Raw genomic sequence first — 16,024 nt, forward strand, 5'->3', positions numbered from 1 at the left:
CATTTAATGATAATATGTCAATCATTTGAATATGTTGGTAACCCGTTGTATAAAAGTGATAATGCCCTCGATAAATCTAATGGAACTGTTAACCAGCATTACCAGTGGAATGCGGGGATTGTGGTGCTATAACTCCCAGGATCCAAACAACCTGTTTTATAAATCACATAATTCATAAATACAATTGTTATCAGTAAAAACACATTCATTGGTATGTCTATCTTTACTTGATACTTCTATTCTGTAAACTTTCATAATCCTCCCTCAGGAGGGAGAGAAATTAGAAAATATCTTYCAAGATATGTGGGGTTTTGCTAACAGAATGACAAGACTCTAGGCAATATTTCTTAAACTTACAGAAGGCTACGCAAGCTTTGGCTTCATACACCTGGAAAAACTCACCTTGACCTTCCAGACCACAACACACATTTTCCAATGCAGAGGAGGCTCAAAACTTCTTGGAGAAGCACATCAAACCCAACACAGAAGGGGACTGGCCAACAYATGGAACCCCATGACTGGCTCATTATTCAGGTATGCTATCCATGCACAATCACGCAGCCGAGCCTATGGCTATGATACTGCCCTCAGCATAAGACAATGAGGAGGACAGCCCTCATGTTTGGGTACAAGGAACAGTATCACTATTAATGCTGGCATTGAACTTGTTATAATTATATTGCCTATGGTCCAGGACATTTACACTGATGACACCATGGACACTATATGGATGTGTCATACCAGGGCCGGTCCTGGCCGTTCTGCCGCCCTAGGCGTCTGCCCCTACAAGAATAGTCKCAGTAAGCAAAAAGATGTCCAAAATCTATATTATTTCCAGACATTGAAGTTAGGTTCTTAATGAAAGGTGAAAATACATATTTTCCAGACGTTGAAATCAGGTTCATTTTTGGTGCTCAATGAAAGTTGAAAAGATGTCATTTATAGCTATGCTTGGGCCAAATCAAGGCAGGTCCAGACTGGACAAAACCTGAACCAAACATAGACGTCTATGATTGGTTCAGATTTGGTCTGGAACGGACCAAAAAGCAAKGTCCGTGGACGTGGAAATCAAGGCGTCCAAAAATACTTCTAAAATGCGTCAGTATTGGAGATGGCCATCCCTGGCCTCCAGTGCCTGAAATTAAGTTTTAGGAATGCCCATCTATGTGGTAGGCCATATATGTTGTAGGCCATCTATGTGGTAGTCCTACCGTTTGTAAAACACCCCCAAAAAAGACTGCCGGTGCGGCCAGGACCCCAAAAATATGTCCAAAAGACATCGGCGTCGGTCCGTGCTTACTGGGTGTAGCCTACCATGTCGGCCCGCAATGGAATTTATGAATGCCCATCCATGTGGTCGGCCCACTGTTTGTAAAACAGGCCGTTGCATGGGGTTTATTAGTCCTGATTCCTGTGACTAATCAATTTGGCTATTTAAGCTCTGAATATCAGCTACCTAACTATCAGTTATCCTGAGCCTATTTMCATTGTGTTTACACAGCGGGAAATGCAGAAGTATTTTKTTTTTCACTCTAATCAGCTCGTAAAAAAATGACAGAAACTTGAAACCACTGATCYTGACAATTTAGCCCACGGGATGAAACTTCTGGACAGCAGTTGTGAGTAGCCCGATTCCAATTTACTTTGACCTGTCCTGTTTTTAGGATGTGTTGTTTAAAACCTTTTGTCAATATGGGGGCGCTGTTTTCACTTTGTAAAACATCGTGCCCAAATTAAACTGCCTCGTACTCAATTCTTGCTSGTACAATATGCATATTATTATTACTATTGGATAGAAAACACTCTCTAGTTTCTAAAACCGTTTGAATTATATCTGTGAGTAAAACAGAACTCATTTTGCAGCAAACTTCCTGGCAGGAAGTGAAAAATTTGAAATCGGGGCTCTGTTCCAGGGCCATCCTATTAATTTGCCTGAAATCTATGGATCTACATGCACTGCATACGCCTTCCACTAGATGTCAATAGGCAGTGAGAGGTGGAATGGGTGTCTAGCTTGATCTGAGGCGAACAAGACCTTTTTGAATGACGTGACCAGACTTTTCATTGTTCAGGAAGGCGCGAGAAGGGACCCAAGGTTGCTTCTGAAAAGCTTTATGTATAGACGTAATATCTCCGGCTCTGAATTTTATTGATATATGTGTTAAAAACATCATAAAGTAGTTATTTAAACCGAGTTATATCAGTTTATATCAGTTTATTGCGATTTTTCGGCATTTTCTTTTCTTTGCGTTATGGTGAAGTTGGACACTCCTGCGCCACATGGCTAGCTTTGGTTGCTAATTCGACAGGTGAAGAGACATTCTAAACCAAACCAACGATTTTTGGACAAAGGACCCCTTGTACAAGATTCTGATGGAAGCTCATCAAAAGTAGGAACCATTTATGATGTTATTTCGTATTTCTGTCGAAAATGTGTAGTCGTATTTTTCGCCCTGATTTTGGCGCTGTCTCGCTATAACGTAAGCTGTATGTCGTACTAAAGTTATTTTTAAACATCTAACACACGGTTGCATTAAGAACTAGTGGATCTTTCATTTGCTGTCCAACATGTATTTTTTAGTAAAGTTTATAATTGAGTTATTTGATTAGATTAGGTGCTCTCCAAAGATTTCTCTGGACAATTTTTTTGCATTTTGACTACGTATTTCACATTGTAAAACCAGATTTGTACCGCTAAATATGCACATTTTCGAACAAACCATATATGTATTGTGGTAAAATTATGTTAATAGGAACTGTCAACTGATGAAGATTGTGAAGGTTAGTGAATAAATTGTAATATCTTTTGCTGTTTTTTTCGCTATCGCTACCTGTTGCGTTGAATGAATGCGGTTGTGTGGTTGGCTATTGTAAGTAAGCTAATATAATGCTATTATTGTGTTTTTGCTGTAAAACACTTAAAAAAAATCCTGAAAATTGGCTGGATTCACAGATGTTGTCTCATTTGCTGTACACCATGTATTTTTCCATAAATGTTTTATGATGAGTATTTAGGTATTTCACTGTGTCTCTCTAGTTATTCTAGCTGCTTTTGGTGAGAATTTGTGATGTGGCTGCAACTGTAAAACTATATTATAACCTGAATATATAGCATTTTCGAACCAAAAACCATATGCTAAATTACAATCTGTTATAAGACTGTCCATCTGATGAAGTGTTTCTTGGTTAGTGCTATTTAATATCTTTATTTGGTCGAATTTGTTGATGCTACCTATGCGGTAAAATTTTTTTTGAAAATATGCGGTTGAGTTCTTTTGCTATCGTGGTTAGCTAATAGAAATACTATTGTGTTTTTCGCTTTGTAAAACATTTTAAAATCGGAAATGATGACTGGATTCACAAAGAATGTTTTATCTTTCATTTGGTGTCCTTGGACTTGTGATTTCAATGAAAATTATATTATATGATATCCCTGTCGCGTTAGGCTAGGCTATGCTAGTCAGCTTTTTTGATGGGGGGATCCCGGATCCGGGTTTGTGACTCGTAATTAATGTCAGTGCATTTTTTTATTTGGGTGCCATTTAGGTTAGGCTATTTGCTCGGAGAAACCTGCATGATGTAAAAAGTTACTCATTACATTGTCATACATTTTATCTCCAGCCTGTAGGCTATGGGCGCAGCGACGTGTCTCTCCAACAGCACCCTGGAGAGGCGCGCCGGTAATGGACAAGATAAATATTGTGCATCCTTGCCTTTGACAAAGTGGGCACTGCTTATCATAGGGCGGACTCAGCGCTCACCTAAACAGGCCATATGCCACTGTTTGAGAGAACTGCTTATCATAGGGCGGACTCAGCGCTCACCTAAACAGGCCATATGCAACTGTTTGAGAGAAATTGTTATTAATATTCGGGCAGAATTATGTGAGGTTTTATGTGTTGTTGGAGGTCTTGGTCAGTTGAGCTCAGAAAATGCCGCCCTCTTCAATCTGCCGCCATAGGCGGCCGCCTAATCCTACCCTATGAGTTGGCTGGCCCTGTGTCATACATACTGGGACTGCTTTCAACCCCAGGTCTTCAGGGCTGAGCCCCAGTTGTTCTGAAAGMCTCGTGATGTCCCTGCTGCCACACAATTGCGTTATTATATAAGATCTAGAGTATAGACTCCACTTTTTACACCTTTTTTGTACATAGTATATAGCACTTAAAGGTGGGAAATTTTAGGTTTAAGGTAATCTAAAGCATATTGCTGCTAATAAATGAAGATAATGGATTAAGTGCTATTGGTCCTACAGATGTCCTATTTTGACTGTTTAAGCATTAGTCTTGTGTCGTGACTTTACTTTCATTAAACTGATTACTTATTTATTTAATTCACTATGTTTAATTGTTATTCGATTTTAAAATAATCATGTAACAATTAACTCATTAGGAATTTGGGGCACCACGGAAGAGGTTGTTTAAAGAGTTACCATCTCCCGAATTAAACTCTAAGGTACAGTTGAAGTCGGAAGTTTACATACACTTATGTTGGAGTCATTAAAACTCGTTTTTCAACCACTCCACAAATTTCTTGTTAATAAACTATAGTTTTGGCAAGTCGGTTAGGACATCTACTTTGTGCATGACACACGTAATTTTTCCAACAATTGTTTACAGGCAGACTATTTAACTTATAATTCACTATCACAATTTCCAGTGGGTCAGAAGTTTACATACACTAAGTTGACTGTGCCTTTAAACAGCTTGGAAAAATTCCAGAAAATGATGTCATGGCTTAGAAGCTTCTGATAGGCTAATTGACATCAGGTGTATCTGTGGATGTATTTCAAGCCTACTTTCAAACTCAGTGCCTCTTTGCTTGACATCATGGGAAAATCAAAAAGAAATCAGCCAAGACCTCAGAAAGAAATTGTAGACCTCCACAAGTCTGGTTCATCCTTGGGAGAAATTTCCAACGCCTGAAGGTACCACGTTCATCTGTACAAACAATAGTATGCAAGTATAAACACCATGGACCACGCAGCCCTTCCTACCGCTCAGGAAGGAGACACGTTCTGTCTCCTAGAGATGAATGTACTTTGGTGCGAAAAGTGCGCAAATCAAACCTAGAACAACAGCAAAGGACCTTGTCAAACAGGTACAAAAGTTCCTATATCAAACATAATCTGAAAGGCCGCTCAGCAAGGAAAGAAGCACTGCTCCAAAACCGCCATTTAAAAGCAAGGACTACGGTTGCAACTGCATGTGGGGACAAAGATCGCTACTTTTTGGAGAAATGTCCTCTGGTCTGATGAAACAATATCTGTTTGGCCATAATGACCATCGTTATGCTTGGAGGAAAAAGGGGGAGGCTTGCAAGCCGAAGAACACCATCCCAACCTGTGAAGCACGGGGGTGGCAGCATCATGTTTGTGGGGGTGCTTTGCTGCAGGAGGGACTGGTGCACTTCACAAAATAGATGACATCATGAGGGAGGAACATTATGTGGATATATTGAAGCAAACATCTCAAGACATCAGTCAGGAAGTTAAGAGCTGGTCGCACAATGGGTCCCTTTCAAATAGACAATCACCCCAAGCATACTTCCAAAGTTGTGTCAAAATGGCTTAAGGACAACAAAATCATAGAACATTTGTGGGCAGAACTGAAAAAGCGTGTGCGAGCAAGGAGGCCTACAAACCTGACTCAGTTACACCAGCTCTGTGAGGAGGAATGGGCCAAAATTTACCCAACTTATTGTGGGAAGCTTGTGGAAGGCGAACCAAACAGTTTGACCAAACAGTTTGACCCAAGTGAAACAATTTAAAGGCAATGCTACCAAATACTAATTGAGTGTATGTCAACTTCTGACCCACTTGGAATGTGATGAAAGAAATAAAAGCTGAAATMTAATCATTCTCTCTACTATTATTCTGACTTTTCACATTCTTAAAATAAAGTGGTGATCCTAACTGACCTAAGACAGGGCATTTTTAATAGGATTAAATGTCAGGAATTGTGAAAAACTGAGTTTAAATGTATTTGGCTAAGGTGTATGCAAACTTCCGACTTCAACTGTATATACCTATCAAATCCATAAACAGTCAACTTATTAAATCATAACCTCTTATGTCATTCTGAACAGTCGTAGCCTCATGCATCTGCAAAAAACCCAGCCTTATTCATGCTTCAGTACTACACAAATTGGTTTAAARCAATCTTCCAGAGTGAACAACAGTAGAAGAGACGGGTCCGGACCCTTTCGACTATCAGAGCCTTACAAGCGTGCCGCTGAAAGGCCAACCCACATCCTGGTTCCAACAGAGATAAACGGCYGTCAAGGGCACTCACACGTAAATACATTCATGATTTCTTATTCCAAACGGCCGGCGGTTCGTGTACAAAGTATACGATTAATGTGAGAATAGTTCTAAAATGTAACAACTATAAGTGTCCCACCCCCCCATCTCTGTAACAAGCCGTCATATTGTTATCAGTCATCTAGGGACCTGTTTCCATCGTATTATGTTTCTAGTCAATAATCTATACCTTGTGTGTTTATCCTGTTAATATTTAGTTAGCTAGTATTTATTTACCACTCGTAGAGTGGCCAGACGGAAGCCACTCCTCAATAAAAGGCACGACAGCCCACTTGGAGTTTGCCAAAAGGCACCTAAAGGACTCTCAGAAACAAGATTCTCTGGTCTGATGAAACCAAGATTGCACTCTTTGGCCTGAATGCCAAGTGTCACGTCTGGAGGAAACCTGGCAACACCCCTACAGTGAAGCATGGTGGTGGCAGCATCATGCTGTGGGGTTGTTTTTCAGGATCGAGGGAAAGATGAACGGAGCAAAGTACAGAGATATCCTTGATGAAAACCTGCTCCAGTGCACTCAGCACCTCAGACTGGGGCGAAGGTTTACCTTCCAAGAGGTCAACGACCCTAAACACACAGCCAAGAAAACGCATGAGTGGCWTCGGGACAAGTCTCTGAATGTCCTTGAAGCGCCCAGCCAGAGCCCGTACTTGAACCCAATCGAACATCTCTGGAGAGACCTGAAAATAGCTGTGCAGCGACGCTCCCCATCCAACCTGACAGAGCTTGAGAGGATCTGCAGAGAAGAATGGGAGAAACTCCCCCAAAACAGTTGGGCCAAGCTTTATGCATACCTAAGAAGACTTGAGGCTGTAATCGCAGCCAAAGGTCCATCAACAAAGTACTGAGTAAAGGGTATGAATAATTATGTAAAGGTGATATTTTATATTTAATAAATGTGTAAAACAAAAATAAATGTGTAAAACAAAAATGTAATACATTTTAGAATAAGGCTGTAACATAACAAAATGCGGAAAAAGTGAAGGGGTCTGAATACTTTCCGAATGCACTGTAAGCATACTTTTATTTCACCTTTATTTAACCAGGTAGGCCAGTTGAGAACAAGTTCTCATTTACATCTGCAACCTGGCCAAGATAAAGCAAAGCAGTGCGAAAAAAACAACACAGAGTTACACATGGGATAAACAATAGAAAATAGAAAACACAATAGAAAAATCTGTATACAGTGTGTGCAAATGAAGTAAGGAGGTAAGGCAATAAATAGGCCAATAGTGGAAGTAATTACAATTTATCAACTTACATTGGAGTGATATATGTGCAGATGAGGATGTGCAAGTAGAAATACTGGTGTGTAAAAGAGCAGAAAAACAAATATGGGGATGAGGTAGGTAGTTGGTTGGATGGGCTGTGTACAACTGCAGCGATCAGTAAGCTGCTCTGATAGCTGACTCTTAAAGTTAGTGAGGGAGATAAGTCTCCAACTTCAGTGATTTTTGCAATTTGTTCCAGTCATTCGCAGCAGAGAACTGGAAGGAGGTGTTGGCTTTGGGGGTGACCAGTGAAATATACCTGCTGGAGTGCATGCTACGGGTGGGTGTTGCTATGGTGATCAGTGAGCTGAGATAAGGTGGAGCTATACCTAGCAAAGACTTATAGATGACCTGGAGCCAGTGGGTTTGGCAACGAATATGTAGCGAGGACCAGCCAACGAGAGCATACAGGTCGCAGTGYTGGGTAGTATTTGGGGCTTTGGTGACAAAACGGATGGCACTGTGATAGACTACATCCAATTTGCTGAGTAGAGTGTTGGAGGCTAATTTGTAAATGACATCGCCGAAGTCAAAGATCGGTAGGATAGTCAGTTTTACGAGGGTAAATTTGGCAGCATGAGTGAACGAGGCTTTGTTGCGAAATAGGAAGCCGATTCTAGATTTAAACTTTGGATTGGAGATGCTTAATGTGAGTCTGGAAGGAGTTTATATAGTCTAGCCAGACACCTAGGTATTTGTAGTTGTCCACATATTCTAGGTCAGAACCGTCCAGAGTAGTGATGCTAGTCGGGCGGGCGGGTAGCGATCGGTTGAAGAGCATGCATTTCATTTTACTAGCATTTAAAAGCAGTTGGAGGCCACGGAAGGAGTGTTGTATGACGTTGAAGCTTGTTTYGAGGTTTGTTAACACAGTGTCCAAAGAAGTGCCAGATGTATACAGAATGGTGTTGTCTGCGTAGAGGTGGATCAAAGAATCACCCACAGCAAGAGCGACATCATTGATATATACAGAGAAAAGAGTCGGCCCGAGAATMTAACCCTGWGGCACCCCCATAGAGACTGCCAGAGGTCCGGACAACAGGCCCTCCAATTTGACACACTGAACTCTATTTGAGAAGTAGTTAGTGAACCAGGCGAGGCTGTCATTTGYGAAACCAAGGCTGTTGAGTCTGCCGATAAGAATACGGTGATTGACAGAGTCGAAAGCCTTGTCCAGGTCAATGAAGATGGCTGCACAGTACTGTCTCTTATCGATGGCGGTTATGATATCGATTAAGGACCTTGAGCGTGGCTGAGGTGCACCCGTGACCAGCTCGGAAACCAGATTGCAGAGAAGGTACGGTGGGATTCAAAATGGTCAGTGATCTGTTTGTTCACTTGGCTTTCGAAGACTTCAGAAAAGGCAGGGCAGGATGGATATAGATCTGTAACAGTTTGGGTCTAGAGTGTCTCCCCCTTTGAAGAGGAGGATGACTGTGGCTGCTTTCCAATCTTTAGGAATCTCAGACGATACGAAAGAGAGGTTGAACAGACTAGTAATAGGGGCTGCAACAATGGCGGCAGATKATTTTTGGAAAAGAGGGTCCAGATTGTCTAGCCCAGCTGATTCGTAGGGATCCAGATTTTGCAGCTCTTTCAGAACATCAGCTGTCTGGAGTTGGGTGAAGGAGAAGGGGCGGGCCTTGGACCAGTTGCTGCGGGGTGCAGAGCTGTTGGCCAGGGCGGGGGTAGCCTCAGTGTAGTGGGCAGCTGGGAGGAGGTACTCTTKTTCTCCATGGACTTTAGTGTTCCAAAACTTTTTGGAATTAGTGCTGCAAGATGCACATTTCTGTTTGAAAATGCTAGCCTTAGCTTTCCTAACTGACTGTGTGTATTGGTTCCTGACTTCCCTGAAAAGTTGCATATCGCGGGGGCTATTCGATGCTAGTGCAGTACGCCACAGGGTGTTTTTGTGCTGGTCAAGGGCAGTCAAATCTGGAGTGAACCAAGGGCTATACCAAACATGAGAAAAATAAGAAACCRGCACACTGCTCTTGATAGTAACAATGCTCTTTAATAAGCTTTAAGTATCGCCCTCACGGCCTTCYTCAGAGCTTTTGTGAGTTGTTTAAATTAGCACCCTTATGTAGACACAGCCTCACCCACATCCGTTCCACGCATCAAATAGGTTTGGAGTCGAGGGAAAACAAATTAGTGATACCAAATATAACAATGTGCATTTCATAAATATTCAAATAAAGTGTGTAAATAAAACATATTAAACACGTCTGTAAAACCACAATAAGGACTTTGACCTACCACGCAAGTTTTCATAAATCATTGGGTACAGCGCAAGAAAAACGTCAGAGTAATCTGAAATGGGGGCATAATTCATATTCACATTTACACGTTAACATACATAGGCATTTCATCATTAAGACCTCTAAGAAATAATGTCTGGAAGGTGAAAATACAAAAATACTCTCTTTTGCTCAAAGTATTATTTATATCACCTCCCCTGTCTGATATCTTAACTTTCTCTATGCCACAAAATTTAAAGGGATAAATGTCATGTTTCAGGTCATTAAAATGTACTGCGACTGAATAATGAATCCCTGTTGTTTCTCCTGATTMAACTTATGTTCACAAATTCTCTGTTTGAGAGAACAAGAGGTTTTTACCTACATAACACAGCACACAAGGACATTTAATCATGTAGATAACATGGGTGGTGGAACACGTAATAATGTCATTTATTTGGAACCGTTTTCCTGTATGTCGGTTTATTCTCATTTTATTCAGCTGTTACCATGCACCTGCAAAAAAGATAGCTCAGATGTGCGTGTGCCTTTTGAAGCATACCAAACATAACATATCATACTATTGAGTGTCCCGGATTAACATTTACTATGTTACTTCTAGTCTGAGACCAGAGTGTTCAAATAGATACTCTTGCAGTTTCTCATGACTCTCCGTCGTTTGCATGGAGCAGATGCGCTCGTGCCCTCCTTCCTGGAATGCCTCCCAAAGCTTTTCGAATTCAGCCTCACATAGCAGTTTTTCAAAGGACCCATACGTACTGTGGACAAGTTTGACACCGGTCTGCAGATCAGTAGTTTCAGACTGCAGTAACTTGTTAGGAGTGTCGAGGAGCCCCAGGATTTTGTGAGTCGTGTTAGCAAAAAACGTAAAGCTCGGCCCTGTCACTGCTTTCAATATGTCTGTGACCTCAAGTCGCACATAGCAGCGCCATATGCGCGAGTAGATTCTATTTCACAGAGCATCTCTGTGATGACACTTGATTTAAAAATGACTGACACCATAGCAAGGTGGCCATTCCGTCTCTGATCAAGAAGTCTTTTCAGTTTTTCCCCAGTGTACTGTGCAGCCACCTTGGGTTTCCTAAAGAAATTGTGCAGGGAGCTACACACGTTGAAAAAGCCATCTATCGTCTCCTCGGACGACATAGCGTGCACCACAACCAACTGCAGACCTTGAACCAGGCGCTACAAAAAGTCSGCTTTCTCCCACTGAACATGCGGCTTGGGTAAGTGTCAAGAAAATCCTGCGCTGCCTCCTCATCACCAAGGTCGTCAGAAGCAGTGGTGTGTATTCATGGGTGCAAAACAGAGTCATAGACCATTTCGGCAACATGAGAGAGGAGGATGGCATTGGCGTTTCTCTACAAGTAGGGTGAGTCAACATGTTCTTCTACTTACAAGCATGCACGATCTCATTGGCAAACAGTACCATGGACAGCCAAATCATACTGTATTTAGCTTACGTTGGACTACATTGTTTTTGGTATCTTTTAGTTGTCTCTGTATTACACTAAGCATATGTCATTTGATGATGTTGAAATGTTAAAGTTGAAATTGTGTTTTCTTTGCGACTTGCGGTAGRCTAACTCTACATGGTTCTAAATCAATAGTTGTTAGTAGTCCGACAATGTCGGAAACATTAACTTGCTTGACCATGCTGTAGGTCATGTAACTGTTTGTTACATGCAATATGTTTTGTGTACTTCACCGGACAGATGTTGCTCTCTGGTTTTGTGATGAAACCCAGGTGTGGTTGAATTTATTCTGCCACTGTCTTCTTATTGTACCAGCTTTAGGCCTATACACCAMWGTCAAGGCATATGAACTAAGAGGTTACAGAGCACACAACGCAATTATCACAACACATTGGTTGTAATATGTCTTTTTTTTCCCTGGCTTGGCTTCCCCAGGGATTTTACCCACGCACATCTACTTTCAGGTGCTAGTGGCTGGAGTAACTGAGATGCAGGTGCTTGTTGTGATGATGTTACCCTCGTGCTGTTGGTGCTAGGCCATGGCTATTTTCAATCTTGTTGGGTCAGCAGGCGGCGTGGGGGATGGGCGMGTATTGCATTTGCTGCTAGGCTCCTCAACCTCGGTGGTCGTCCTAGCAGGCTGCTCACTGAGTTCTGCATCAGTCGCGACATGGTGGTCTCAGAGGAAGGCCCTAACAATGTCAAGGACTCCAGCCATTCAAGTCATAGACTGTAACCTCTGGTACCGCACGGCAAGCGYTACCAATGCACCATGTCTGGAACCAACAGGACCCTGAACAGCTTTTACACCCAAGCCATAAGACCGCTAAATTGTTAGTTAAATAGTTAACCAAATAGCTACCTGGACTATGTGCATTGACCCTTTTTTAACTAACTTTTTTGACATATCACAAACTGCTGCTATGTCACTGCACTGTCACTATGCACTGTCACTTTCGTACATATCTACCTCAATTACCTGGTACCCCTGCACATCGACTACGTTCTGGTACCTGTGTATATATATTTTTTTTTAAATTGAACTAGTTAAGAATACATTCTTATTTCCAATGACGGCTTAGGAACAGTGGGTGTGCCAAGTGCCTTGTTCAGGGGCAGAACGACATATTTGTTTACCTTGTCAGCTCGTGGATTCGATCTAGAAACCGTTCGGTTACTGTCCCAACGCTCTAACCAGTATTGCAAAGTTATCGTTACTAATTTACTACTTTTATGATTACGTGTTTTACTTTTCTATTATGGGTGTGCTCGTAAATTCACTCTGGAGTGCCTGAGTGTGCGCAATGCGCTTGGGGCGTTTGTAAATTTGCGTGTTTCGCTCTCAGATCGTTCAGAGCGCACACTGGACACTGGCAGAGTACGGTTGATCCGAGCGTTCTGGCCTTAAATGCAGTCAAGCACGTAAGCTAACTGGCTAACGTTGGCTAGCTTGCTACTAACAGATAAATGAGAGAACACTTCATTCTGACCATTTTACTCACTGCAGAGGTGGTTAGGCTGTTTTCATGTTATCTAGAGCGTTAGTGACTAAATGTGCTGCTAAAAACAATTGAATTACCKTTTTTTGCCAACTTTTATTGACACTGGTAATATTCAATGGGTGTTGCGAATTCATAAATTCATCCGTTATTCTGCTCTCTGGCACACTCACACCAGAGTGCTCTGAAATCAGAGTAGATAGCCAGAGTGAATTTACGAACGCACCCTATGGCTCTTTTCTTTCTCTCTACATTGTTGGGAAGTAAGTAAGCATTTCACTGTTAGTCCACACCTGTTGTTTAAGAAGCATGTGACTAATACAAATTGATTTAGATGGTATAAAAAGTTGTTGTTCTTTCTTACGCTATTCTTACTAACACACTACTTTCTAAACAAGTCTGTTCTCTGCTTTACAGATATTGGTTGCGTCCGAATACCCATATGCTCGCTTACAAAATATTATGCGAAAAAATAACGTTATATAGTATATGACATTTCGAATGGACCATCGCGTTGACTCGCACCATTCCTTCATTTTGGTACAGCGCGTCAATCTCTCATTATCGCCTCTTGTCAAACACGTGAGTCGGAAAAGACGATTGAAWTCTACTAAATCAAATGCCGAAATTAGTATGCAGTTTAATTAAGTATATAGTACGCTTGTGTTGGTATTCGGACATAACCACTCATAACCGTAGGATAGTTGATGTGTAATGTAATAAGTAGTACCGTATTTCAGAGAACAGTGCGCATGAATGTTACATTTAACCACGCCTTTAGAGCTATGACGACAACCAATAATATCACTTATCTTCTGTGTAAAAGGAAGTTAAGTGACAACAATTTCCACGTTAGCGTGTTTGTTGTTATTTGGACGTTTTAACACCCTGGAACTCAAACGCGTTTAACTGCACAGCGTCACATACTTACCTCAGGTAGTCTTTAATTCACGTTGGAGACAGTACTTGGTCGATATGTTATTTTTCTAGGTAACGCTAGCTGGCTAACTTAGTAGTTAACGTTAGCTAACATGGCTAACTGTGTGGTTTTTCACACTCAAATAGCCTCCATTATGGAGGTGTTAGCGAATGCAGCCGTGGCAGAAATCTGTAAYCTCGTAGACGACGACTATGCAGTGTTTCGTTTGGAAWTGTCTCAAAGCCAYAAAGAAAACAGGGSATTGCGGAGGAAACTACAGCTGCTGGAACTGAAGCGTCGTCCCAGTAGTGTCAAGATCCTCGATCGATACAGAGGAATAGTAAGAGGTACATTTTGCAGAAGGCAGAGGCTGCGGGGCCCATAGCCCCGTTCCCATCTGCGCATATGTTCAGATGTGTTACCCACAATTGTATCTTGGTCCTAGAGAATGATAGTGGACTCAAAAGCTTGTTAGCATGAGTAGCGCCATTGAGTACTTTCACCGTTTTGAAGCAGTAAACTGGGTGGGACTTCATATGAGTTAAGGAAGGATCACATTATTCCATTCAGGGATCTTTGATCAGCCAATGAATTATACTCGTGAGTAAAAATTCCATAACTGCAGGTGTCAGGCAGTAAATCGCCAACTTGGCTTTATACCTGTTCAAACGACACAATACAGGTGGCAGTATGCACGCTTTCAGTTTGTTTGCCAACTCATAGAAGTAGTAGAAAAATAAAATTGACTACTTCAAAATGGAGATGGCCTTCAATCAAATTGTATTTGTCACATGCACCGAATACAACAGGTGTAGACTTTACTGTGAAATGCATGCTTACAAGTGCTTCCCAATGACGCAGAGTAAAAAAAAAAAGAAGCAAAATACTAATTGTAACACGAGYAATAAAATACACAAGATTGACGCTATGTACATAGAGTATCAGTACCATATCACCAAACATATTTATAACTAACCCAAGATAGATGTTGTTTTACAGTGGGAGCAAGGAGGTGGGCCAAGCAATAGCTAGCAAGATAGTATTGGCACGTTGTAGTATGTATATTTTTAGTTTTTATTTAACTAGGCACGCCAGTTAAGAACAAATTCTTATTTACAATGACMTCCAAACCCGGACGGCGCTGGGCCAATTGTGCGCCACACTATGGGACTCCCAATCACGGCCGGATGTGATARAGCCTGGATTCGAACCAGGAACTGTAGTGATGCCTCTTGCACTGAGATGCCAGTGCCTTAGACTGCTGCGCCTCCTCTAAAATGTGCGTGTGCACAAACTATTTGACATTGCACTTCTAAATAATGCATTTTTTTTACTTTAGCAAAGCGTCAAGTCTATAAAACTTAGTGCACTGTGTTCGTAAAATATTGTAGTTTTGGGTACAGAAAATTGAGAAGACGTTTCACCTATGAGAAAATGTGCAGAATGTCGGCCCAGTTTCACCTAGTTTCATCCTCTCCCACCACCCGCGACTGTACTTCCTCTCACTACCATATTTGGTGGTGAGAAAACATTCTAAACGGATGCTTTAGACCCTGTGACCTGTCTGGGTTACCCCTTCTGTCTGTGATATCACTGTGCAGGGGTACGAGGTATTTGAGGTAGATATGTACATAAAGGCAGGGTAATGTGACTAGGTATCAGGATAGATAATAAGCGTAAAATAAGTTACAGATTAGCAGCAGTATATGATGATTGTGACAGTGTGTAAGTATATGTGTGTGGGTTTGTAGTGTATGTGAATGTGTGTGAGGTCTCTGATCTCCACCCTGTAAGCTGTCTCATCGCTGTCGGTGAGCCGGCCTACCACGGTCACGTCGTCAGAAAATGTGAAGATGGTATTGGAGTTGTGCGTGGTGTCGTGGTAAATCGTCTCAAAAATATAACACTTACAAGAACTTTGTGAATTCAATCATGCTTTTTAATACAAAGTATATCAAAGCCGGAATGGCCCGCGGCCCACCTCCCTTCTCAGAACTCCAGCCGTTATATTTATACACACATAGTATTATGTCCATCCCTTATGCAAATGACCTTTCTTTTCTTAAGTCTTTCACCACCATTATCTTTTAGTTCAAGCCTCCTACTTGTTCACGCCCAATAACGCTCATATCTGTTTTTCAATTTGATTATAATGGTGGCTGGACCCTCTATCTTTTAGTGTGTCAGCATAATGTCTCAATTCTTTTCTTAAATGTGTCTATGTACTCTTTGTTCAGTTTACCTTTATTGGAATCAGCAGATTCTGTCCTATATGCCTCT

At 41.5% G+C, this 16,024-nt stretch overlaps 1 protein-coding gene across 1 annotated transcript in view; it reads left to right on the plus strand.

Annotated features, from left to right (window-relative positions):
- Positions 1-13,622: 13,622 nt before the first annotated feature.
- LOC139028593 (uncharacterized) overlaps positions 13,623-16,024 on the plus strand; it is an 11,743-nt gene continuing 9,341 nt past the window's right edge. Inside the window, exon 1 of the mRNA XM_070446423.1 lies at positions 13,623-14,091. Coding sequence (XP_070302524.1) covers positions 13,857-14,091 — 235 coding nt within the window. The 5' untranslated portion in view covers positions 13,623-13,856. The remainder of the gene's footprint in view (positions 14,092-16,024) is intronic.

The sequence above is a fragment of the Salvelinus sp. IW2-2015 genome, linkage group LG13 (genome assembly GCF_002910315.2).
Source record: "Salvelinus sp. IW2-2015 linkage group LG13, ASM291031v2, whole genome shotgun sequence".
NCBI classification, from domain to species: Eukaryota; Metazoa; Chordata; class Actinopteri; order Salmoniformes; family Salmonidae; genus Salvelinus; species Salvelinus sp. IW2-2015.